Below are 26,582 nucleotides of genomic sequence, written 5' to 3'. Positions count from 1 at the left end.
GGGGACTACTTTGGGTCAACTTTGGCGGAATACACGGTCCGCTCTGTCGCGTTTTGCGTCAGTGTCTGTTATTCAATACGAACGGTGCGAATATAGACTCGTTGGGGATAAATAGTGGCGTGGTGAGTCATATTTTGCGCATTTTTTTGCGCGCCGCGGAAGGATCTAGTTTTCTCGCGCGAGGGTCGACACATCCGCCCAGTTTTCCGATGTTTCGTTCCCCCCCGAGTTGAAAATGGAGTTCGATTAAAGCGAATGCTGCAACTTGCGCGAGGATTCTACAGCTGCGGGCTCATCTCCACGCCGTCGCCGTGAGCCGAGAAGCGCGTTCGAGCTGTTTGCTTTGGCGTCGGATGCCTTTACTACAGATTACTGGGACACGTTGGCGGCGCTTTTTCAAGTGTTGTCCTGGAGCCGAAGTTGGCGTGTTGGATGCGCGACACCGTCGCTGACCTGCTCGCCGCCTGGGAGACTTTTTGAAGGATATTGTACCCGTCGCTTTTCTCCGCCCGGACCCCGCTGAAGAGGACGATGGCTCGTTTGTTGTGGTCGGATTTTACTTCCAGGGAGGATGAGATGAATCCACGGCTGTCATTTCTGCTCGCGATTTAGTTCCAGCCACAGTAGCTAACCGAGCTAGCTCCACTCGGGGCTGGTCTTAGTCCCCCGTCTCCCCTCCACTGAAGCCAGGCATGTCCCCGACCTGCACTGCCTGTCTGCCATCCGAATTCAGAGGGATTTTCTCCGTGTGAAGGAAGAAAATGGTGATATTTGAGGCATTCTATCCCGCCGTCACTGCGTCGTCCATGCTATTGCTAGGATTCGGATCTCCGTGAGGAAAAATGAGTGAAGATTCAACAAATCCAAACAACGAGTGAGTACATTCCCTTCCTCGTCTAAAAACATACCAAATGTCAACATCAGATTTGATATTTTGTTCATAACTGAGTCGCAATTTTCACATTTTAAGGCTTAAAAACGGCTGAATTTTATATGACAATAGAATATAAGAGGCCTGGAGCAGAAATGGTTGCGTTTAAATAAAAAACAAAATAATTATATTTAGCTTTCATGTTTCCTATAATAGTGATCGCACAATCGTGGTCGTTAGGTGTTCGATAGTCTGGATTTGAACGTGTTTATGACGCCACTCGTCCTCAGATGTTTGCAACAATGTCACAACGAAGATGCCATTTTTTTCTCAATCGCATTCATTTACATATCTCCATTCATAAAAAAGGCTTTTAATCGTTGGTTCGTTCACGCCCACGTCATGCAGACGCGCGGATGTGAACGCTCGATCGCGTGTAGGGTGATTTTTGTGGCGTGTTTTGTGTCCACGGACCGAGCCTTGTGTGTTGACAGTCAGTGAGAAATAGCTGCTCCGGGAGGTGCTGCGGTCACATGACCCTCTCCATTCATAAAGTACCTGCCAGCCCATTCACAGCCTCGCACACTGTTCCACATCACATTTCCTCCTCCTCCTCCACCTCCTCAGCATTTAATCCCAATATAGTTTTTATTTCATCGGACGTTTCCGCCTACACCGTGTCGGGCTGTTCCAGAGGAAGTCACAAGTCCTTGTCACGGCTTTGTCTCTAAACACACCCATGTTTTTCTCCATTCCATTTTACGGCTCCTCCTCATGCTGTTCATTCATAAAGGTATTTAGCTGCAGATGGCTTGCGCGTTACTCTATTAAACAGCAACATGTCAGGATGTTAACTGAGCTCAACAGTGACATTTGCTGTAGCTTACAATTCAGGTCGCTCATGGACCAGGTGCAATTGCTTAAGGTCACTTGTTCATAAAACGGTGGAATATTCTCAACATACGTGTTGATAATCTCTCTTACATCTAATGCATGTTATGTTAACACTGTATTACTTGCTTTTTATTGATGAAATGGTTGTTGCTTTTGACTGGACAAGTCTAAATGTATATTTAATTCTTGGCCCATAAGACCCCAGCATGGACTTGATGTTGAACCTCTGTCTCGTGTCCACACAATTTGCGTGGCTGCAGTGTCTTGGAGATTAAAACTATATTGTCAAAAGTATGTTGTGGAATGCTTAAATATAATTATTATTCCGTTATGAAAAGATTAAAAGCAAAACGCACGATGAGCAGTAGTATTTTGAAATTCTCTAACATGTCATTATTTAACTTTTTTCATTTATGTACATCTTTAGACGTGTTATCGTTGGAAACAAACATAAAAATGCAAGTTATATTTGCCCAGGAACCGCTGAAAGATAATATAATATCCAACGTGAGTCACGTTGCGCTACCGATTTCCTACTCTGCTTACATTCCCCTCCACAGTGCACAGAAGATTATAATCTACACTGTTAACTGTTAGATAAGTTAGAGATATTTGAGCTAATAATAATTAAATTGTCTATTTCTTTTCATTGAATAAAGTGTGACAGATTTCAACTTAGCTGCCCTGTGTTTCTTTTAAATTAGGCTTTGTATGACACATGTATTAAGGCAAGCCTCACTATGAATATAGCCTAGCTGGATTGTCACCTGTGGGATGTTGCTCACTGGTGCTCCTTTGGATACATTTGGTGGAGGACCATCAGCAGATAATGCGAGTGACTTTACACGCCGAATATCTTATCCAATATGTGTTTTTGCATTTGTTTGACTTCATTGGGTCCTGGCGGTTCATGGTTTAATATACTCATTGTCACTTTGGTCAAAAGTAGCTGCGACATTCAGCACATTTGGCCTAAAATTGTCAGGGACGTACAGCCTACACGGTTAATTTAACCTTTTTGGCTTTTCAAACCAGGCTAAAATGAATATGCAAACTAAATAGTTGAAGTGTTGCTGGTGATAGCTTTACTTCTCTGCAGGCAGCATTCTGCTTGTTGTCTTTGTCAGTAAGTGGAACGGCTACACAAGGACCACAAGCCTCTGGTTGCACACTGTCAGAGAAAGACACCATAAAATGCACTAATGAATCTGGTGTAGCTTTGCTCTCAGTGACTTGAGAGCTTGTTTCTTGGATCCTGTAGTTCTTGTCTCAGGGCAGTCAGGTGACCCTCTCTGTGTCCTCTTCCTATCTGTGTGATTGATTTGACAGTTCAGCGTTTTATCTGCCATGTGGGTGTTGTGATCTTATCACCTGTGGGCTGTTTTGCTCTGCTGTTCCTGTTGCAAACACATTCCTCCCAAATAACCCCCATCCAGCCAGCAGACGACAAAGGAGACGGTTGCTTCAGCTGTTGCTTTATGGCAAGGCTAATTGCCTATATCCTGTGGCCCCTTATGTTGAAGCTAAATCATTTCCTGGGCTCTTTTATGGACAGTATTAGGATTATTGCCTTGTGTGACCTGCACAGAGACCTGACTGGTCGAACCAGTCTGAACCAGAATATTCTTTACATGTGAATTGTCTGCTGGGGTAAAAGCAGTTTTGCTTCTGTCTTGCTTGAGGAAGTGCTGCTTGTGACCAGAGCTGCTGTGTTACTTAGAATTCTGACGTATGAGATGTACCAGAGATACTCATCTGTCTGCCACTGCTGGCTCTTTATTTAAAGCCAGACCATTTCAGCTTCATTACGCAGTGAAAATTGAAGCTGAAATTTAAGAGTACCTTTTGTCAAAGATGTAGCCTTACAAAGTGCCATCATTGGGAGACCATCTACCTCAGTAGTCTACAGATAGTGATGTTGGACTGGACTCTGACTCGACTGGAACTGAAGGAGGTTGATGGTTCTTGATATAATCACCTTTGTTGATGAACAGACGTCATACAGTTTTGAGGAGTAAATTGTCTGTCAGTTCTGGAGGCTTTTGATGTCTTTACTAGCATAATAAACCAGTGTTTTTATCGTCATCTACCAAATGGAATCCATCCGACTTGGTGTCCTCCCTCTCTCTCTAGTGCTGGTGTTGCTGCAGTCATCGACAATGACTCTCTGTTCCACTGCAGTGCCGAGACAAGCCAACCAACTCGCATGGTGGTGGACTGTTCCATTCCCATGGTCACAGTTGTTTTCTACGCCCTGACCACTTCCCTCGCATCATTTTCGTTTCCTCTTAAGTATTTCACTAGTCACGCACAGCGCAAATGTCGCCACGCTTTCTGAGTTGCTGTTTCAGTCTTTACATTTATGACCTCAGCACTGTTGTATCTAAAGATCGCAGACATCACAAGACCCTGGAGAGCGAGGCTGGACTTTTTCTTCTCTTTGTCAAAGAGCTTCTCTGATGTTCACGGACCATATCAGGATGCCTTTAGGAAGTGCTTTTAGCACTGAGTGTCTGAATTGCGGATATTGTTTTTGCTTGTGAAGCATGCGGGAGCGTGAAGGCTGGATCTGCTGCAGCTGGTTCTGATGCGTCTCCCCTGCGAGGCCACCGACATAAAAGGGCACAGATGTAAACCCTAAACCTTGTCTTTGATTGAGTTTCCTTACGCTTTGAAAACAGGAAGAGGTTTCTGTGTGTGTGTGCCCTTCGATGTGTGTGTGTGTGTGTGTGTGTGTGTGTGTGTGTGTGTGTGTGTGTGTGCAGATTTATCCAGGAATGTGAAACATGTGTGTGTCTCTCTCCAAACCACTGAATATGAACTTGTCAGATCAACAGATAATCGGTCAGACATTTGTCAGACCAGACACCTGTCAATTTCATGTTATAAAATCATCCTTTTAAACCATGATTGCTTTTCTTAACTCATCTAACTGGACGATAAAGATGAGTCCTTTAAGTCTCCTTTATGACTCAGATAATATTGTGACTGTTGCAAAAGCAATCCTGTTTGTGAGTACCAAATGGCATGAATTATAGAAAATAAACAAGTCGACAACAAGCGCAAACCACAGTCTGATAAACATTTCATTCCCAGTACCATTTTCTTTTTGATCAATGGTGCCGGTACAATGAGTTGCCCATATACAAGTATGCTACCTACAAAGATGCCGTCTACTCTGTATCAGAGAGTGAACGCAACACATTTTGTCATGCAAGTCGACTGTCATTCTATGGATACGCTCATATCACATACACTCTCTGCCTGGCAATGTAGTACAATGTCAATGCAAAGGAGGAATGTAAAGGAGGAGAAAAATGTTTTGTAAGGGTCATTATTGTATTAGGAGCTTGAGGAAGAAACAATTCTTTCTTCTATTTCAACACTGATGTTGCCGTGTGAAGTTATTTCTGAGTTCGGAGAAGATACTACCCAATTAGCATGCTGGCTAGCAGTGAAATACGCGACGATGGAAAACTCAACCGGACAGTATGTGAGCTCTGTCAAAACAACTCTGTGTGGAATCAAAATCTTATTTGTCAAGGGACACTTTTAAAGAGTGGGGAAAGTCTTAAAATCTACTTATGAAAATTATTGTTCCCTTTTTCACTGTGGTGACATATTTTTGTCAGTTGGTGCGTCTAAGAAGCAACTGACTTGACGGCTCATGTCTTTACTCAGTCTAAAACAAGTTTTTCCACCAAAATCTACTGTTTTTTTATTCCAATATGGCTGAGGATTTCTGGCATTGTGGTGATGTTGTGTCCTCTCTGCTGACTTCAGGCTTCAGCAGTTTATTCCTTCAAATTGGCTTCTGGTGTGACTTGTTCCTCCCGCGGCTAGACCAGCACAGTGGCCCCTCAGGCCCACCCTCCTTAGTTACCCTTCAATGTTACCATGGCGACAGGATGCCTACATCCCACAGAGACGACTGTTTACATCAGAGACACCGCAGAAGTTGACTTTGCGGTCCCTTCTTTCGTAAGAACATTTTAAATATCCGTGCGGTTCAGCTGAGAACATCCTCTTCCAAGCTGCAGCCCGTGTTTAGTATTTCCAGTATTTTTTTTTCTTTGATCTGTTTTGAGGTAAATGTCCTTGACCTGGATTCTTTTACTTTGATTTTCCCAACAATATTCAAGCTATTCAGAGTGCTTTGTGTAACAGGGGGGAGGTGAGAGGTGAAATGTCAAAATGAATATTTCGTAAGATTGCTAAATCTTAAATGTAAAATTAGGATCAAGGGTTTGAACTCAAGTCGTCTTTCTCCTAAATCGTCACAATTTCATCAGAAAAATGTTTTCATCTGGCTCTGTATAAGTTATACATGAGGTATATGTTAGCAATGCGCCTCACTTATTTTCATGAAACTGGAAAATGGACAGTTATCTTAGTAGTTATTTCATTTGAATTGCAAAAATGGCTGCCTTCTTCTAGCCCAATGGAAGTGAGAAGATATGTGTTTTACTCTGACCGGATATGGTGGTGTATTTACTTGTCAGCTGGCGATATCGATGTGTTGAGTAAGTGGAAACTGATCGTGTGATATAAATTTTCTGAGTTGATTTTCCAACGTAAATGGAAGATCTGATGTACTTGTGAAGCGATGTGGGGTTGTGCTGTCCCGAGAAGCCGTTTGGTTTTTGAGTCGACATTGTTGATTATAAGAAAATCTGAATGTAATTTGCAGAAGCAGATGTGTGTTTTTTCCTCCCTGAGTCAGTCGGTAGCTGAGCTGAATGTTCTTGCAAGGGAGATGACTCATCAGGCGCCTGAGGTGAGGAGAGGAGATATGAAAAAAAAAAGAGTCTTTCACTTCTCCTTCTATAGCCATACTATCGCTCCTTGCTGCCACAGCAGCCATTGACTTCTCTGTGTTATTTATATACATTTGTATTTACAGATCGAACCTCAGCCTGCTTCGGCCTGATGCTGCCGTTTGCTCTGCGTCCATGTTAGGTCATGTCACTGTTTGTTTTGGGTTCCTCTGCGCCCTTCACTTCACCACTGGTTATTTGGAGGACGTGAACCGTGACTAATTGGCCGGTCAGTTTGCACCATTCAGATTAGACGCACCGCTGGGATCGACAGTCGAAGCCCAGATAAGGCAATAAGGCAGTGCCAATATCACTCGTCTATCGTTTTTAGTGGTTTGACCAATATGATTTCTGAATTTTTTTTGTTCACTTAGAAATCCTCTGCCTAGATTTAGATTGTTATTCTGGTTATATCGATTTGGTAGCTTTACAACTGATAAATGATACGCCAGGATTTGAACATGATTCGAACACTGCTGAATGCAACAAGTAACACCTTCTGAACACAAGTGTATAATTTATTTGGACATTTTTATGATGATTTTTGGCGTTGTGTTGCTGACCAAGACCAAAGAGACTTCTATTTTGTTTAGGTTTAACCCCACACACTGCTCAGCGCTATCGTTCTTGCTGTATGGCTCACTTTTTAAAGGAGAGTATCAACTTGTTTCGTTCGAACTGTGCATGAACCCCAGTACCAGGAAACACGGCAGCATGTTTGCAACCTGGTATATTAAGAGCGATCTGTAATGACTGAAATAGAAAAATTAGCAGTAATAGTAAAAAATTTGAGGTAAAATATCATCTATAAAAAGCATTTCAATGGATATTGAAGTTCAGTTTCGATCGGATTAACCTTTGTTGTTGGTGTAAAGCCTCTTTTTGTAATCTACTTACATAAGTTCAAGTGCTTTTGCAGTCAAATTTATCCTTCTTAGTTAGTGAAGTACTGAAGTTTTTTTGCATGATCGATTGAAGGTGTTTATTTTTACAGCTTGTTTTGCAGAGAATATGTTGATTGTGGTTCCCCCATATATGAAAGATGAACAAACAGTTTGTGAGCACACCTTATAGCTTATTAGCAAGTTAGCTCTGTTAACATACATTTTGGTGTGATAGCATGTATTTGTGAGACTGTATTGTACCAGAATTTCTTTTAAATGTGTCTTTTTCTTTTTAATAAAATTTGATGGCTGTTTAATGACACAATACTCCCTTAGTTTGTGAAACAGTTCCATTTACATTTAAATTGTGTAACTAATAGAACAGTGAAGATACATTAGGTCTGTGTAAGATTTGATTATATTAACATGAATTATTCTCGCTTCTAGTGAGGAACCAAAGTATGTGGGACCATAACCAGGCAGCGTCTGAGATGTAATCCTGTGTTTCTTTGGCCACTGTATATTCTAAACATCTTATCATCCACTCCGCAACAGTTTAAACATTAACACTGTCTAATCTCCTAAATGAGCTGAGTTTTCATCTGGACTTTCTACTGGACTTTTACTGGCTGAAGTGGACACCATTGGATTGAGTCAGATAAAGTGATGAACGAATGGTAGTGATAATGTGCGTGCGTACACACGTCTTATTACTGACTCTGCATACGCCAGTCTGTATACTATCTTTATCTGCAGTGGTGTACTGTGGTGTACTGTAAAACGTATCATGGAATGTGTGTGCACTTTCGTTGCTCAATCTAAATGTACTTAAATCTGTACAGTAGAAAGGAATTCAATCTGCTTTACTCCAGTTCTGGTGTAAGAAGGAAAGTAGCAAAATGCTCATTAGCAACCATATTATCGAATAGTTTCAGTCCAAACTTTGGAGAGCTGATAAGTGAAGCAACACCTTGATAGAAAAGGTTACATCTCAGACTGTCACAAATTTGGTGCTGAATGTGATAATTCTACGCCCTAGTTTGGGACATTGATGCCGAATGTGTAAATGTGTAATAAAGTGTAAATGGTGAAATGGCAAGTTACAGAACTAAAGTCTTAATTTATTTTCTTTGTTTGAATTTAAAACTCGTGAGAATGTATATCTGTTTTATTGAGAACAAAGATATGCGGTCACGATTTTACCAATGCACTAAACATAAAGAAGCAAATTCTTATTTGGGTGTCAAGGCCAAGATGTTTGCATTGAGGACCATGATGAGTGAAAGAATGAGTTGTCACATCTAGAAGGACACGTTCCAAACGGCACACGTCAAGGACACCGACAAGCGTTTGGTCACAAAGACTTTTATTGTGAATTTGAGATTCACCCTGAAGACCGGCTGTATTTTTAGCTCGGACTTGAGCTGATGTGAAAGCTGCATATTTTATCTTTCATAACCGCTATTGAAGATAACACACACACACAGTTTTGAAAGCGTGGAGAATGAGTCACAGCTTTCGCACCGTCCTTCCATTTCCGCTCCCTCCACTTTCCCAGCTTTCCTTTCCCTGGATAATCTACGGAATCGGATTGGGACTAAGTAGCTTGTCTTTATTTGCCAATGATATTTTAATTTTTTTTTCCACCACTCCTGAAATCTGGTTTAGTGAAGCCTGACGGGCCCTCATCTGTTCCTGATACCAGGAAGAGATGGTGATGGGGAGGGTGATGGAAAAAAGAAGGTAGAGGGACTTCTCTTCCTTTCTGATGCTAATGAAAGGAGGAATGGTTTTCCAGCTCTTAGCTTGCAGAGTGTGTCTCCCCTGCAGCATGCTCCGCTGCCCGGACATTGTGGGAGTACAAAACTCTAGGCCCGGGATCCAATAACGTGAAATTTCAGCTGAGAAGCGGCCATTGTGTAGTGAGAGGCAGCCGGGAGGGGCTGGGTGGAAGAGTGGGGGACGGAGCGGAGCAAAGGGAGGGTGACTTGGCCGGCACCCAGGTCTCAGGCCACATCCTTTCTTTCTCCTCCAGTTCTTCTCCTCTCCCCCTCTGGTTTTCTTTCAATACCAGACCCCAATACCCTGACCCCCCCCTCCCCACTCTGGCCAGGCACCTCTCCCGCTCTGGGGTCTGAAGGCTGAGACGGGGGCAGAACATGATGGCACGCTGGAGCCTAGAGAGGCAGGGGCTGGACCAGCAGACAAATGGACACTTTGTCCACTAAGGAAATGGTTGTCCCAGGATCCCCCTGCTCCACCAGCCAGCCTGGAGGCCCCATCCTGCCTGCTCTACACGTGCTCCAGCTCTCTCCAGTCTCCTCTGGACACTGTGTTTCCCACTTTTGTCTTTGTTGTTATGGTTGAATTTAAAACGCCATCAAACCACACCTTTATGGTTGCTTGCCACTTTCAAGTTCCAGTCTTCGTCAGGGGGACCAGTTGGGGACAGTCCATACATCTGATGATTCATTTGACTTTTATATTAAAAAAACAATGTTTTTTCTTCCCATTTACATCATTGACCAAATGTAAAACCCCTGTGCATGTCACACCCAGTTCATGGGCTGGAAGAGAAAATGGAAGGTTCTATGGTCCAGTCCCACTGCATCAGCAAACACAAGAACTTGTGCTTTAGTCGTGTGTGCTCATGGTGAAGACATGGGTTCTCCTGGCGTCATATTGGTAAACTGAGCAAGTCACCTTGGCCTCCACCCCGTTCCCATCCACCCCCTCCTCTCCCTCTATGTTTCTCTCCAGCCTTCGATCGGAAATGAAGTCAGTCATCCAGCAGAATAACTTGGAATAATTTGGAACAGTCGCCCCCCTCCCCTTCCACACGCCCTCCCTGTCTCCCCACTCTCTGCGGTTCACAGGCCCAGTCCAGCTGATCCTGCTTCCGCTCTCAATTGTGTGTCCAGTGGACTGTGAGGGGGCGAAGAGGGGATCGCCTTTGTCTCCGCTGCCCCACCGTAATGTGAAGCCTTTGGCACCTCCCACCTCTCAGGGTCTCCAGTTCGTAGCCGGTTTTGACGTCCCGCCATCTTAAAATAGTTTGGGGCGTGGAGGCCAGTCATAGAAAGCAGCCACAATCCACTTCCTCTTTGACCCCCACCCCTGCCCCCCCAGTGGCATCCTGGTCAACAGCATGTGTGTAACGGAGGGTCTGCAGGGTCAGGATTTGGTCATTGTGCCCTGGTCATGGCTGAGCGACATCACCGCCTGCCTTCTGTTCACCCCCTGGGATCCCCTGCCTGAGTGACAGCCCCTGCTGCACCCATCACCCACATCCTCTATTGGGGGCCGTTAGAAGGGTCCATCCAACAGCCGTCGTATTTCCTGTTTTTATCATTAGATGCATTGCTAGAACTACGCAATGTAAAACTGTCAGTGGATAGTTGGATGTGAGTGTGGTTCAGTCATTTCCTACGTAGCAGATTTTAAAGACTGTGTAGAACCTGTTCTCCAGAAAGTGTTTGAAGTCATGAACACAGCAAAACAAAATATAAAAAATTACCTTAAATATACATCTGTTTTTTCAGCAGTTTCGTATACTGTAAAATGTTTATTTTTTGGTAATTATTTATTTATTTTATGTTTTTTTTTTCCCTACGACATAAATATTTGAATCTGGTAGTCTTTACGAATTCTCTGTCGTATGCCACATTGACTTGAACCTGAAGTATCGATTCTGTTGCGAATATTAATTGCTTTTCTCATAGATAATTTTGTGTATTTCATATGGCCTCCGTTTTGTTCCCTTCTGCTCAGACGTTGCCATTGATTCTCGACTCATAATCTGGCTGCGTCGTTTACCGAGGGTGTGGACAGCAGGAGACCAAAGGTCACTGTATGAGCTCGACCTATATTCAGAGGGGCAGGGCAACAAGTATAAGTACACAGAACATGTAGCCAACGGTCTGTGACATGCCTCCATCCCTCAACATAAACCTCCGCAACATTTCCCTGTGTCGCTATGAACTCGCGTCCTCTTTCAGCCTTTTAATATGTTACCGGGAGTCTTGGCAAAAACGCTGCCCTCAGCACACCCTGACCTTTGTAATTTCCGGCAGCCCAATGCAGTTTCTGTTATCTAATCAAGGGAGCATCTGACTCTATGTGAGGAGACAGAGAACAGAGCAGACCGAGGACTGCGTTGGGTGAACAAGTCATACATTCTTTGGATGCACTGGTTCCCAAACCGGGAGGAGTTATGTAATGTCCATTTCTCAATGTGTTCCTCTCTGCAACCCTTCATACTTGAAGTCAAAACACTGGACATGAAGTCGACGATTGATAGTCTCACAATGTACAGTCCGATCAAGACCCGTGACTCGACCGCTGTCTAGTCAACTGAATTAAAATTGAATCATCAGAAATATTGAGCCAAAATTTTGTAGCGTCCTGAAGAGTGGTATCCCAATTGGTTCATACAAATATACACTGATAGTTTGTGCTAAGCTAATTCAGTCTTAAAACTCCATGTACTATTGAGTTTGCTATAGCGGTGTGGTCAGCGTTCAAGTCCATTCAAGTCGTCTTACTGGTTATTTTGTTTCTTCATGTTGTATCCTTCTGTGTGACCAGGTGCTATATAAATAAAATATAATGACTGAAGGAAACAGGAAACGCTGCCTCTTAAGGCCCTGAGGTTGTTTGTTCTCTGTCATAAAAACCATCTGTTTTGAGGTAAATCTTGGACGTGTGTGTGCAGGCAAATGGTCGCTGGCCTTCAGCTATGAGTTCAAATGCTTTTTTTTTTTTTGACTATTCTGGGTTTTCAGTAGTAACCAGCACTCAGACAGGACAAACTGACCGTGTTTGGTTTGGCTGCTGATCTGACGTCGCTCTGTTTTATTATCAGCTGCTTGTTTAGCTTCAGATTGTGGCTCGTTCTCTGTGGATGTGATTTATTTAATCTCACTTTGATAGTCCCAGAGTGAGTGTGAACACTCAAATGGGGTGTTTTTCAAATGATAGAAAGGTATGGTTTGGCTTTCAATATTAAAAATGCAAAGATAGACCAGATAAAATGGAGAAAGTATCAGTTGGTTTTTTTTTATTGTGTGAATTATTTGCAAAACACGTCGTTTTTTCTACAGCCAATAATGTGGCATGTTGTCAGGGTCATGCTCTGGCTCTGGACTCGGCATCCTCCATGGTTGACAAGTCTCCCTCCTAATATCGTGTCTCTATCTTCTTTGTTCATCAGTGACAGTTATGCGCGCGTGAGAGCAGTGGTCATGACTCGGGACGACTCCAGCGGTGGCTGGCTCCCCCTGGGCGGTGGGGGTCTGAGCTGCGTCACCGTCTACAAGGTGAGCCGGGCCGAGGACAGCAGCAGCACCCACAGCGGAGGCAGCCGGGGCAGCAGCAGCAGCAACCTGAGCCCATGCAGTCCCAGTCCGAGTCCCAGTCCACCCGCCGTGGAGTTCCACATCAGGGGCGAGAGGCTCAAAGACAAACTGGTGAGTGGAACCTGTGACCACACAGCTTGACGATGACATCACAAGGAGTCGGTTGAGTCACTCCGAGAGAAGATGGAAATGCTGAAACCATCATGCTCAGGTTTTTGTGTGAGCAGCGTCAATGTATGAGGCTGTAAAATGCGTCATGTTGTGTGACCATTTTGACGCCCAAAGTTAGAGCAGTGGAATTTTCCATGGTGATAATTAAAGTTCATGTTAACAAGAATGTAAATCTGAATTCATGAGTCAGACCCGCAACTGTCCCCGAGACCACCATGACAAACAAGCCGCAGTCAAATGGCTACATCATTTACTCTTTTACTGAGTGCATTTTATGTGCATTTTTGTGTAAGATCTGTTTGTGGTTGTGTAGAACTGGTGCAGGGGAGGGTGTGACCTGCCTTCTGAGAGGTTACAGTGCCATTGCTCACACCCAGAAAAAGAACTCATTTGGGATGTGGTTAAACACTGAAGTCAGCGACAGCGTCTCTTCCCAGTCACCACAACAAACACTGAAGCACGTGTAGGTTGGCTACTGTGCCGGCGTCAAGTGCATCTTTGGTGATTGTCTGAGGGTGTGACACGAGAGATGGTTGAATGAGAGATGGCGGCTGTGGTAACCAGGAAGTCTGGGGTTGTCTCAGAAGACCCTTGAAGTTCACACTCGCTACAAGCAGAGAGGTTTGGATTGAATCTCAATACTGCGGTCAGGTCACATCTCTCTACACTAGTGAGTTATTCAGTTTTGCTGTGAATTAACTTGGTTGAGTGCCAACACAACACTATAATGACGAGATTGTTACAGCCAGGTAAGCAGGGTAAAACCTGTAACTGCTATAATCGAGTGGAGCGTAGAAAAACTCAAGCAGAAACAAGGTGATCATGAGGGATTATGAATCCTGGAGAAAAAAAAGGAGGCATTGAAAGAGCAGGAAACGGAGGCGGAGCCAGATCCACGGAAGCAGAGAGGTGGAGGGATCTGTCTATAAGCGCAGTGATGCGGCACTGAGTGTGCTGGTGATGACTCAGCTGGCTCTCCATATAGCTACCAATCACTCTCCTCCTGCCCCTCCCTCGCCTGTCTTTCTCTCTCTGACACACGCTCGCCTCCATCACTCTGATTCTTAAAAACTGCAGCTCTTGTTCTTCAGTGATTACATGTGGTACTCGGTGTGATTCATGTCTTGGTTGTTTAGGGACTCTCAATGTTGGACATTTCAACAGCTGATAAACCAGATTTTTTTATTATACGCCCCCAAATAGCCGATGTATAATATACCATAATTACATGTGGGGAGGTGAGCATTAGGGTTCAATCTACTCTTGTTGACCTGCTGTGATCACTAAGTCTGGGAAGGATGAGAACTTCCTGTAAACCACCACAGAAGAGAATGTTTGCTTGATGATGTAACCAGCTCCATCCGATTGAATCTGTTGCTGCGCTCGTGGTACTGTGGCGTCTCACAGATTGCGAATGTGATCACAGGATGTGTCTTTTGTCTTCCTGCTGTCATGCTATCTCACCCGTCCGTGGAGCGCCGCCCCTCTTTCTCTCCGGGCGCTGCGTGGAATGCGGTGTTGAGTGTCACCCCCTCATGCGGCTGCGATACTTCCTCTTCTGTGGGTGCTCACCTTACCTGCTCCGGCTCCATACAGTCTCGCCACCGCAGCCAGAGGCAGAGCAGACCCCCACCGCCACCCTCATCTCCCTCTCTGCTTCCATCCCTCTGTCCCCTTGTCCCTCTGAGTCCTGGCGGGCTTAACCCCTGACCCAGCTTTTCTTCACCAGGAACATCTTTCATGCATAGAGAAAATGATGGTAAAATTCCAGCCGTATCACTGGAACCAGCAATTCTCGCTCCAGTTGAAACGTAGACCTGAGTCCTCCGGCCACCGCGCCCCCCCTTACTCTCTCTCCACGCATATCACATATCAGCAACCTCTTATACAGCTGCCACGTATCAACCTCTTGAAGAGTGTCAACTCTTGTCCTGTTCCAGAGGGAGAGGAGCCATCTGCCGTATTTGTTTCTGAGCCTCTGAAGACATCATGAGACCTTGTGACACTGGCGCTCTAGCATTTCACCTTTCCCCACCTGCATTCATCCGACAACCCCAAAGTTTGCAATGTCCATCTCTTCATTCAATCCATCAGAGATCAAGCCTAATAGCACCACACATTTTTACCACATCTACCAACCTAGTGCAAGACAAATCTAGAGCTCTAGTACTGTTTCTCGCTCGAATTGACGGATGAATTATGACAGTGATGTGTGTTGAAGGATTCACAGTTTTCGTAGTGGGGTTCAAACACCTGAAAAGCTTTATAACTTTCCAACTATAGCGCTCTGCTCCTCTTTGGATCTAAAGTTGTCCTGTAAAGAGTCACAGAAAGTCTTGTGGTTGTAACCTGCGGGGAACTATGAACCAAAAAGGTTGGCAGTGTTTTCTTACGTCTTTGTTCCTGTTTTCAGGTGGTTTTGGAGTGCGTCCTGCAGAAGGATCTTGTCTACAACAAGGTCACACCCATCTTCCACCACTGGAGAATCAATGACAAGAAGTTTGGATTGACGTTCCAGAGCCCCGCAGATGCTCGTGCCTTTGATCGAGGCGTCCGACGTGCCATCGAGGACATCTACCAAGGTTAGCCTGATGGTGGCGATATCGCCACTTATTTTCTCCTGGTCATCGCAAAATCATAACTCTATTGTTACCTGCTCTTTCACCTAAGCATGGCTCACCTGAGATCTTACCTGAGGCAGCTGCTAAAATCAAATGAGCTTCCTGAGCAGCGCAGGTGTTGCATGTTCAAGTTGACATGTTTTCTACCTTTTGATCCACGGTGTTTGGGTTCAAGACAAGTGAACCCAAACACTGGCAGAAATGGCGTTCGAAATGTGTTATTATGTGCTGCTGTCAGTAAAGGCTGTGGAGAGGAATCAGCTGAAGAACCTCGCACCAAAGAGCAAGGAACAAAATGAGATCATCATAAAATCTGGTCGTAAAAATTCAAATAAAACTGGACATGTGAATAATAAAGTAGAGAAAAGTACTGTCTGGTAAAAATCTGAAAAAAGTAATTCAGTGAACATTACAAAAGCGTATGAGGCCTGCGGTGGCTCAGAAGGTCACCACTCCCAGCTTGGTAGTCACCTGGGCCCATTCAGAGGCGCCAGAGTCGCCTCTGTCCTGTAGGTCTGAGCACTTCCCTGCTCTGCATCCCGATCAGCCATATTTTTCATTTGTGTGCCAGAGGTTGCAAAGTCATCCAATTAGCAGGAGAATCGCCAGCTCAGCAATCTGCCACCACGTTACACAAGAGGCCCTTTTCTCTGAGTCTGGAGTTCTGAACCTCCCCCCCTCCCCTCCTCGCCCCCCGCCTCACTCTCCTGGAAAAGCAGCAGAGGAACGCACCATAAACGCCTTGTTATCAGCGCCTGGCATCAGTCGCTGCTCGCCCACACAGCTGCTTATCTTCAATCTCAACTTCCTGGGTGCAAGTCCACGCCAACTGATAATCAAGGACGACGGCCGATAACGCCGTCTCTGTGGACAGTTGAGGGAGCAGTCGTGTTGTAGGTCTTCATAGGCTCTCCAAGATATATCAGTTTTTTCCTTTGTGGTCGTTCTCTTTTCCATTGAAACAGAAATTCAGATCACAGAATAAATAATATAGTTTGCCGCTCCATGTTGACCGTGATAATAAAACCCCTGAAAAATGAGAAAACAAAATGCATCATGGGTTACCACAGGAATTCCTCCACCTACATCCATCTACGTCATCCTTTGGTCAAGCCAATCCTCTTCATGGTCTCATTCATCCATGTCGTCCTCCAAAATTCTCGGTCCATCACTCTGTCCTCACCACAGATCCAAACCATCAGATATCCAAACCTATCCATCCTCCACTCTCTTCTTCACCTCCTGTCATCACTGTCCAATTCTCTGGATGAAACACTAGATTTGTTTTTACTCCCTCTCCGCCCTCATCTTCTGCCTTCTTCTCACGTCTGTCTCTGATTCCTCCCGCTCATACCTCCACCTCTCCAGTTTCTCCTCCACTTCCTCCTGACTCTCGCTACAAATCCGAATGATTTAGTTGAACAGTCAAAAAAACATAAGACTGCTTCACTTCCATCGTTCTATCTCAATTGATATTAATGAAATGGTGAGTCACATGTGGACGGAGCTTTTGGGCTGCAAAAGGTGATGTTGAGTTTTAGTCCTGGTACTTCAACGTCTCCCTGCTGTCATCCCTCCCTTGCCTCACTCTCTCTCTTCTGGTTTCTTCTGTATTCTCGGGGTGTTGTGTAATGCTTCTCCTCAGCAGACAGACAGGTTCTTCTGTATTCCTGTTGCATCCTTCTGCTGCTGGACTGTGTGTGTGTGTGCGCGCGCGCTTTGGCGTGTGTCTATGTGAGTCCACATATGTGTGTATCAGTCTTTGCAGTCCTCAGTTGCCATGGAAACCCTGGGCACATGGCTGAGGCAGCTCGGCGGCCCAACACAACCGGAGTCGTGCCGCAGAAAAACCTTTTTCCTCCCGGTTGTGAAGAAGACCTTGTGATTTAAAGACAGACAGGGGACGGGTTTGTTTGTAGGATCAAAGGGACCATCTAGAACAACACTGTTAGACGACAAGTTTGGTGTCGTGCGTGTCAACTAGAGAGGTCGACGCAGTCAATATGGATGGAAGCTTGTTACCATTTGACTAGTGGTCAGACCTCCAGCTCTGGATAAGCTACTTGGGGGTTCATTCTATTCGACTGAACTTCACTTGTCAAGTAGCTGGACATCATGAAACTTCAGCATTGCTTTCAGACATTACTAGGCACTTTAACACTCACAAAATCACAAGCTTATTCCATTCAAATTCCTATGGATATATTATTATTTTTATTATGGTGTTATAGTGCAATTAATAATATATAATTTCAATTGGATTTTAATTAATTATCATATAGTTTGCACTGGAAATTTTGCAAAAAAAAAAGGTTAATAAGCCCTTCATATTGAATGATTGATTCGGATGACCGTGTTTTTCAAAAATAATTATCGTTTTTTGCATAGAGGTGCTGCCCTTTGTTGACCTCGGTTCGACTCCTTTAGCCAGTAAAGTTGAACCTCTGTCCAAACCTGAAACATGACACCACAGACGAGGCATCCCGGATGTGGGTACGTCACCTTGGGTTGAGGGTCAGGGGGTCATATCACTCCAGCATACATATTTCATTAACGTCGGTGTGGCCCACTGACACAGCCGCGTTCATTTCCTTAATTTAGATGCCACAAGGTCTCAACCTTCTGAGAATCAACAGTTGGCATTTTAAAAAAACAAACCAAAAGAAGAATTGTAATTCATAGAGAAAAGGTATTGTAATAACACACTATTATCATCTGAACCTTAAACATTTCGGTCTTTCTTACGGGACGTGACTTCAGCAATCGTCTGGAATCTCAGGAGAGTGTGAGAGTGTCTTGTCCGCTTAAGTAAAGCTGAAGGAAAATATCAGTGATGTTAATGGGCTTCGATGACGTTGAGAATGGCCTTCAGTGTGTCAATCATCTTGACACATATGCTGTGTAAAAACACTGTCAGCGTACAATGGTGTTAAACAACAAATTTCAAAAAGGGTTTAACGGTTTTCCCGTTTTCTTTCAGGTTGTCGGTCTTTTGGTGAGGGCGACACTCCAGAGGATGGACTTCCGGTGAGTAGACTCATGTGTTGCTTCTTGTTCTGACGCCTGCCTTTCCTTCATGAAAGATTTACTGACCCGAGGCTGGGAGCGGGCCCCCAGCAAGATTTTTGTCTGCTCTGGATAGAGTCTAATACAGACTGTTGGTCCAGGTCATGGTCACAAACGTGTCGTGTAGGTTCCAGATGCAAGGACGAGGATCGCTGAGCTTTCTGTTCTGAAGACGTGCTAAGAGTTATTTACTCAGAGCTGCACTCACGCTGACCTTTGCACCTTGAGAGAACTGTAATACAGCAGTCATGACTGATGGCCCCATGTGAGACATGTTTGTTCAGCTTTTGTCTCCCAAACATGAGTCACCATCGGTAAACTTGAGAAATATGCACCGTTAACGGAGTTGTGACTTCAGCAGTTGAGCAGGCCAACAAGTTGCGGATGTGAACTATGACTTTGAAGTTGATAATTTGGGCCTTTAAAGTACAAGAGCGCGTTTTTTATTCTCCTGTCCATCTCTAGAAATCTGTATAATAGCAGTCTTTGCGGTCCTAAAGCATAAATTGCACGTAACGGCACGACATTTTTAAAAACTCTGTAGGAACTCGATTATACACTGACCGTCGTCATATCCTCGCAGCTATTGTCTTCTAAACATTCTCGCTGTCTTTGTAGATTTTATGTCGTACTGTGAAGAACCGGGTGCTGGGATACGACCACAATCATGCAGTCCGCCATGTTGATTGTTTTGGTTAGTGACAACAACAAGCGTTTTGATTGGTCGGATGTGCAGTCCACTTGGCCTTTTCATGATGTTGCTTGTTGTGGAATCATGTCTTTTCTGCATCAACTTATCACTGTGGTGTCATCACTCTTGAGCCACCCTCACATTCTCAACCAGCCTGAAGGACGAGGAGTGAGCTGCGACTCAGTTCCTGCAGTGAAGTTCCTCTTTAAGGAATCAAGCCTAACATACAGGAAACTCAACGGCACCACAGTTGCTAGGCACCAAGAAGGAGGGGGGTGCTATAGAAAAGGGAGGGAGGGGGCTTTGACTAGGTTCAGATAGTGTGCCACCAAGGGTGTCACCATGGAGACTTGGCATCCAAACGTTGTGGTCAAAGACCTGGGCGGCAGAGAAAGAAAACTGTTTGGTTCCTAAATGTCAACAGTGCTCGACAGATATGCTGGAAATGAGACTGTATTGTTTAATAGGAACATGATTTGATCCTTTTGTGTACTAACCCTTGCTCACCTCACGAGCATCTGCAAAGAAACCCTAGTCTCTTCTTTTGAAGTGGACTAGTTTTCACGGTGCCTTTGAGAACACCACAGGTTCAACAAAATCCAGGATATGGGCCGTTTATTTCAGAGAGAAATGAGTCCAAGAGGTTTCCAAATGTGGTTCTGTTCCTTAAAGCGAAATATCAAGGACTCTTTATGAGTCAAGCAGTCTCAAACCAAACTTGGCCTTCCCGACTGATAAGAGTCCACTTCCTGCCAGTGGTTTAATTGGATGCGGATGTTTTTCTGTGGCCGTTGAGGAAAAACAAAGAGGGAGATGGAGGTAGAACATAAGTCTTGGCAGCGGGTCATCACAGCTGAGTGGGATGTTGTGCAACCGCATTTTTCTTTTTTTCGCTCCTTCACAGCTAAACTATGTTGCATTCATAGTTGTTTGACTGAGCGAGAGGAAGAATGTGGTTTTGCTAGTGAACGAGCGAGTGCCGAGGCTCAGCGGACAGGATGTGGGTGGAGAGGACCATCGGAACACGCAGGCACACAAATACGTGACTCAAATTCTTGTGACAACATCAGGCTGACGTGAATTCCATGAACTTATGGAGGAATCGCTTCAGCTGATTCCCACGAGGACAATTGGACTCAATGTGGACATGCATTTTTTCTGGGAAAATGCAGGATAAAATTGTGAGAAAAACGTGTCACAGTTGAAATGTGGAGACTAAAATATGACAGACTGATGGTGTGCTTTCATGGTGACAGCACTTTCCCCAATTGAAGAACAACAACCAAGATGTCCCATGCTTTTGCAGCCCTGTGTTACAGGCTGTGGTACTTCACTTCCAAATGTTCCTCTGGCACGTTGATGGTCAGGTGACCAACGGGGACGCCATGTTGTTGCATCACACAGAACTCCTTCAGTTTGACTGTCGGCCTGGAACCCCCCCGCCTCCATCGCCTCGCCTGGGCAGAAGTGCATGCTTCCCTGATGTTGGTGGGGGGCCATGTTGCCCCTGGCTGCCCCCCTCCCCTTCTCTTCCTCTTCTCTCCTCTGTTGCCCGCCACATCTCCAGGGTCAGATCAGCTCCAGATTGGCCTACACACTCACACACACATGCCTTTGAATGGCGGGGGCTTAGGCCAGCGCTTTAAAAGGAAGCCCGAGTCCGTTTCCCATTTTGACCCCCCCCCGCCATCTCAACATGCATACACACTCACACACTGCTCCTCCTAACCCCCCCTCACTCACTCACTCACTCCTTTCTGTCTTCCTCTCAGCACACACACAGCTGTCATCTGGCTTTTTTAAGTTCTGCACTGCATTTCTCCAGCTGGAGCTGGTTTATGACATTCTCTCTGCAGACTCTTTGGCCTCTCTCGCTCCCTTTTTCTTTCATATTTCTTTCCCCCATTCCACCCGCTACATACACACACACACACTCATTTTTTCCTTTTCTGTTTCTCCTCTTCATCTGTCTCCTCTTCCTCACATTCCCCACCAGACTCCACTCGGTACGTTTAGGGGCAAAGAGGAAGCGGACACACACACCTACACACACCATGTGTTAGCCGTCCGGAGGGGAGGGGGGGGCGCCTAACTAGTTGGGGAAAAAAAAGAAACAGAGAGAAGAAAAAAGTCAAAGGAAGCATCTCTTAGCAACCACAGGACAGTAATTACTGTAGCAGCAGCTGGGAGCAAACCAGATTTCCGCTGCACGTTAAGCACTGGCGTGGGCTCCTTCTCTGTCCTTCTCTTTCTCTGTCTCTCTCTCTCACACACACACACACACCCACACTAAATAGAGCCAACAGCCTCCTACACATGCAACCCAAAAGTGGGAGAGGGGCAACAACCTGGGTCCGCTCAGGTCAGACGCGTGTAGCTCCATATTTTTGAATGCTGGAAATCCTGGTTTTCCAGTCTCGCACCATTCCTGGTGCAACTTTCGGGAGCTGCTCAGATGGCAGCGGTGACATAATGTGAGATAGAAAATATCAGCTGCTGGCCACCCCCACATCTCCTCACCCCTGCACGCATGAATCACAACCATCTCTGCGCCTAGTTTCATCCATCAAAGCAGACTTCCCCCCCCCCACTGATTATTTATAGACTTTCGCGGCTCCATGGCCTCGGTGCGGCGCACTCCTTCTTTCCCGACGTTCCCCTGGAAGTCTTCCGGAGTCACATGTTTGTTTGTGGATCACCAAGGAACATGTTTGTGGGAACACTCGAAGGATGATGGGAACTCGTGAGTTCTAAACAGAAGGCCCTTTTAGTCATCAGCACTGACTCAGTGAGCCGCTGTCGCCCCCTCCTGGTCAGAAATAGAACACGCAGCCTGAGTCACTACTGTGGACGTTCCGTGCGAGAATATAGTGAGTTGGATTATATAGTGAATTAGAGATTTACATGTGAAGTAGAAAAAAACGTTTTGTAAAAGTCAAGAGGTGAAAGTGAGGTCCTCACCTGAGGATCCATTCGTGGGTGGCAACTCCAGAACTGTTGAGTCAGAATTGAATGCGAAAGCAATGGATGGGATCATAAACTAAACCCCGGTTTGACTAACCCAGTGTTTTGCTTGTCTTCCAGGTTCTTGATGCACCGCCACCCATCTGCACTCCGGTGAAGGAGCCCTTCTCGCCGCTCAACAACGTCGTCTCCAGGGGCTGCTACGTGCGCACGCAGCCCTTTGATGAGTTCCCAAACAGCAACCGCCGTTACCTGCCCCCTCAGGTCTTTTTTTTTTTTTTTTGACATGATTTGGCGTTCTTGCTAGGACACTTCCATTATTGACCAAGCAGACAAAGACGTTTATGGATTCCAAATGTGTCTTCTAATCCCAGCTCCTGGCTTCTTCTTTCAGACCTCGTTCAAGTCATCGCGTCACGTCAGCTTCCGGGTGGACGAGGAGGAGGAAGTCGTGCGCATCAACCCACGCAAAGACGTTCTCATCCGGCGCTATGAGGACTACCGCCATCCTGTTATGTGGAAACCAGAGACCGACCGCGAAGACCTGGACTTCCCCACCGCCTTCCATAAACTGGACAGTAAGAAGTGCGAGTACCTTTATCCCCCAGGAGGGGAGCCCCACTCTGGTCCTGGCATCGGCTCTGGCATCGGACTCGGTCTGGGCAAAGACACTGCCATCAAGACTCAGCCATCCCCTCTGCTCAAGTCTAAGAAGGGGCGGCGGCGGCGGGAGGACGGCGAGCGCTCCCGCTGTATCTACTGTCGAGAGATGTTCAACCACGAGGACAACTGGCGGGGGCAGTGCCAGGACGCCCCGGACCCCATCAAGCAGTGTATCTACAAAGTCAGCTGCATGCTGTGCGCCGAGAGCATGCTGTACCACTGTATGTCCGACTCCGAGGGAGACTTCTCGGACCCCTGCTCCTGCGACACGTCGGACGAGCAGTTCTGCCTGCGCTGGCTGGCCCTGGTGGCGCTGTCCTTCATCGCGCCCTGCATGTGCTGCTACCTTCCGCTGCGCGCCTGCCACCACTGTGGCGAGGCCTGCCACTGCTGCGGGGGGAAGCACAAGGCCGCCGGGTGACCCCCGCTGCCCTCTCAGCGCGACACAGGAAGAAGCGGAAAATGAAAAGCCGGCATCCTTTTTTCATTCCTCCTCCAGAGGGGAGCGAAGTTGTTGACCCTCCTGCTCTGAGGGGCTTTTGGAGATTTCAGTTTGCGTTTGTCGCCAGCGAGCAGCAGAGGGAGACACAACGTACCGTTTGTGGAGCTCTTAGCGACCTGGAGCTTAAACTGAGGCGAAGATCAAGATTAACAGAGTTGTTACTAAACACACCTGTACACACGCACGTCACAACTCTACAAGTGGAACTATGAAGGAAATTTGTCTTTTGTACAGAGCAACACGTTCACTACACAAACTCTTCTTCAAGCTGTTCTCAGCAAAAAGGGATTTGTTCAGGCTTCTCCAGCCGCACTGCAGCGGCTTCCTGTCGGCTTCTATGTCAGCTTCGCTCACCTGGTGGAGAAGTAGGCGCCAGATGACTCTGGAAAGTTCTTAACCCATGCGTCACCCATATCAACCTCTCTCCGTTCCACTCAAAATGTGAATCCGATTTGGTGCTTTCAGGAGGTTCTCCGTGAATTCCGGGTGAGTTTGAGACTCAACTGCATTCCAGAATAAAGGGATTCACCGGTAGAAGGGAAGTCCAGACTCACGGAAACACACGTCACCAAAAATGGCCGTTTCAGCACAGTCATTTCCTGCTTCTCCTCTTCATCACCACCCTGATCATTTTGAACAAATTCTGGTCAACCAGCAAGTTTTTGGGTGAGTTTGGGGTTTCGGCTCTCGTGGGCTCCAATAACAAGGCACTTAAAGTTGAATTTCCCTTCGTGTTGTTTTTATTAGGCTGTAAATAAAGAAGGTATAATTTAACATCCAAGTTTGGGTTCAAAGCACTGCCCCTTCCGACACACCCGCCCACCCCTCAAGCTTCGGTTGCAGCGGCGTCTCTGAGAGTCTCATGTTTGGTCCCACAATCGATCTTTTTGTTCGGTGTCCTGCTCCTTCCATGTGTCTTTAACTGCCCGAATGAATGCAGCGTTTTGTTCTGGAGCAGCTGAGCATTGCAGTTATTAAATATTGTGTGTGTGTGCGAGCATGTGTGCGTTCCCCACAATATCGTTGTGTTCCTCCTAAATGAGGTGAAAAGAATTGTGTTCGGAATCAGCTGCGATCAGTTCTGTGACATCCTGTTTACTGAGCCCTTAAAAGAGAGCAGTGGTCCCGAGGTTGCGGCGCCACCATGTCCCATCAGTGTTGCCGGCCCTTTTCAGATCTCCAGATTCTGTTGTCAGTTTAAGGTTAAGGTTAAGATTTTCAGTTGGGCTGAGGGGGAGGCCCGCGCCTCCGAGCAAGAAAGGGCGGAACTCTCCAGGGAGTCCTGCACCAGTATCTTAGTGAGCCTCACATACAGGAAAGCACTCCTACTACAGGCCCCATAATGCACTGCAACAGTTGGCGCTCTTATTATAAAGTCTAATTCCTGAATCGGTTCCCCTTTGTGGTGACACATCTGACTTCTGGTGATATTGAAAGATGCTTTGGCAAGTGTGTAAAGTGGTGGAGTAATGAGTAGAACTGTCTGAAGAGTTAACATTATCGACCCTCATTTAGATTCTCTGGAACACGATTGGTGACTCGGCTGAGCTTGAGTCCAGGCCATTCACGTCAGGAATTGTGAAATCCAGTTCCAGCACTTCCTGACTGGCGCCTCCACAGCTAGCAAGTGGATAGATCGACAAGCACTTGGGCGGCGCTAGCCTATGTATGTCCACAAACACTTTTTGCATTTCTTCATCGGCCAAATGAAGACCAGAAATTTCTCCATCCCGCTTGTGACGCCAAACTCTGACACTTACATTCTATGCAAACTCCACCTTCGCTTCCCGCTTGCTGCGAAACTCCTGTAAATACTGAATTATTTAAAATCCGCGCCACGTGCGACGTTTGTTTCCCGCCCTGTAGCTTCGATGGACAGCGTTTCTGTACATACGTTATTGTATTATTTCATGTTGAAAAGTGGAGGGCAACACATCCAGGAATTATAGGTTCTCTCTAGTTTTGTACGTTATAAGAGGCGCTAACACGGTACAGTAGTGGCAGTCTTTCTTTGAGAGATTTGATATATAGATATATATATATATATAAACATGTGTGAAGATATACGGCTGCTAGATACAATCACTAATTTTATTGTGCTGACAGAGGAACTTTAGCTATGAACGACTGTTAAACCCTCATGTAACCAGGTGTGTGTCTGTCTGTGTGTGTGTATGTTTCACCTGCGTCTGTCTCTGGAATCGAGCTGAACCGAGTTTGAACCTGAAACTTGCTGGCTGAGACCCAACAGTGGTTTGTCTTTCCTCATGAGCGTAGAGAATGCCGACTCGTCATTAACCAGCACAGTGCAAGTTCCTGTCACGTACTGTAAGATATATATATGCAACATGTGTCTGTCCGCTTTAATAAATATAAATATATATATCTATATTTTTCGACCTGCGTTATTACAAGACTTCAGTTTTAACCACTTTGCTGCTCCACCTCCTTCAAGCTCCGGAATTTGGGAAATGCATCCAAATGTACATTGTGTAGATTTACAATGATATAAACTCTTCAGTGTGTTTGTTTTGAAGAACTCTGTGTTTTTGTTCCTCCGACGCTTTGGTGCACTGATTTTTTTTTTCTTTTTTTTTTTTTAATCCACCCTTCAGCTCTTGATGTAACATTTTTGTGATTAGTTCTAAAATAGTGGAAGAATTTGTGTTTTGAAGCTCGCAGTTTAAAACGGTACTGAACTCTGTAAAAACACTGCCTGTTGATTTTCCTCTGGCTCGCGCGTGCGTCGTCTTCTTCAGTTCTCGCTGTGCCATCTCTCTCACGTCCTCACGCTTACGACAAGTGCCTCACGTTTCCATCTCTGGTTCTGTTGGTTCTCACGCCTTCGTTTTGATCGTCACGGTTGGAGAAGTTTATGATGTATAAAGAATTTATAGTCCTGGAATAACTTTTTTTTTTGTTGTCATAGTTGTATTTTCTTTATACGGACGTAGCTTGTTACTTTTCATAAATATATAATGTAAATACGCATCAACATGTTTGTAACGGTTTTATGTTACACCACACACTTGTAATTTGACATATCAAATAACATTATCATAATAAAATGTTGAGTTTTAA

The 26,582-nt window shown here is 45.5% G+C and overlaps 1 protein-coding gene across 1 annotated transcript; it reads left to right on the top strand.

Moving 5' to 3' along the window:
• spred1 (sprouty related EVH1 domain containing 1) lies at window positions 1–26,582 on the top strand. Its single transcript, XM_053845241.1, has 6 exons — window positions 1–874; window positions 12,679–12,934; window positions 15,408–15,576; window positions 18,596–18,642; window positions 22,457–22,600; window positions 22,731–26,582. Exons 1-6 carry the CDS (start codon window positions 843–845, stop codon window positions 23,418–23,420), a joined length of 1,338 nt encoding a protein of 445 aa, XP_053701216.1. The 5' UTR covers window positions 1–842; the 3' UTR covers window positions 23,421–26,582.

This window comes from Synchiropus splendidus, chromosome 16 (genome assembly GCF_027744825.2).
Source record: "Synchiropus splendidus isolate RoL2022-P1 chromosome 16, RoL_Sspl_1.0, whole genome shotgun sequence".
Classification (NCBI taxonomy): domain Eukaryota; kingdom Metazoa; phylum Chordata; class Actinopteri; order Syngnathiformes; family Callionymidae; genus Synchiropus; species Synchiropus splendidus.
Note: the sequence above shows the minus strand (reverse complement) of the source record. Positions and strands in the feature narration are given on the sequence as shown.

What these genes read in the sequence shown, in the direction of transcription:
- spred1 (XM_053845241.1), top strand. Translation starts at nt 843, where the DNA reads ATGAGTGAAGATTCAACAAATCCAAACAACGA. An exon ending in CATCGAGGACATCTACCAAG is followed by an intron (nt 15,577 to 18,595) that starts GTTAGCCTGATG and finishes GTTTTCTTTCAG; the next exon opens with GTTGTCGGTCTTTTGGTGAG. An exon ending in CTCCAGAGGATGGACTTCCG is followed by an intron (nt 18,643 to 22,456) that starts GTGAGTAGACTC and finishes CTTGTCTTCCAG; the next exon opens with GTTCTTGATGCACCGCCACC.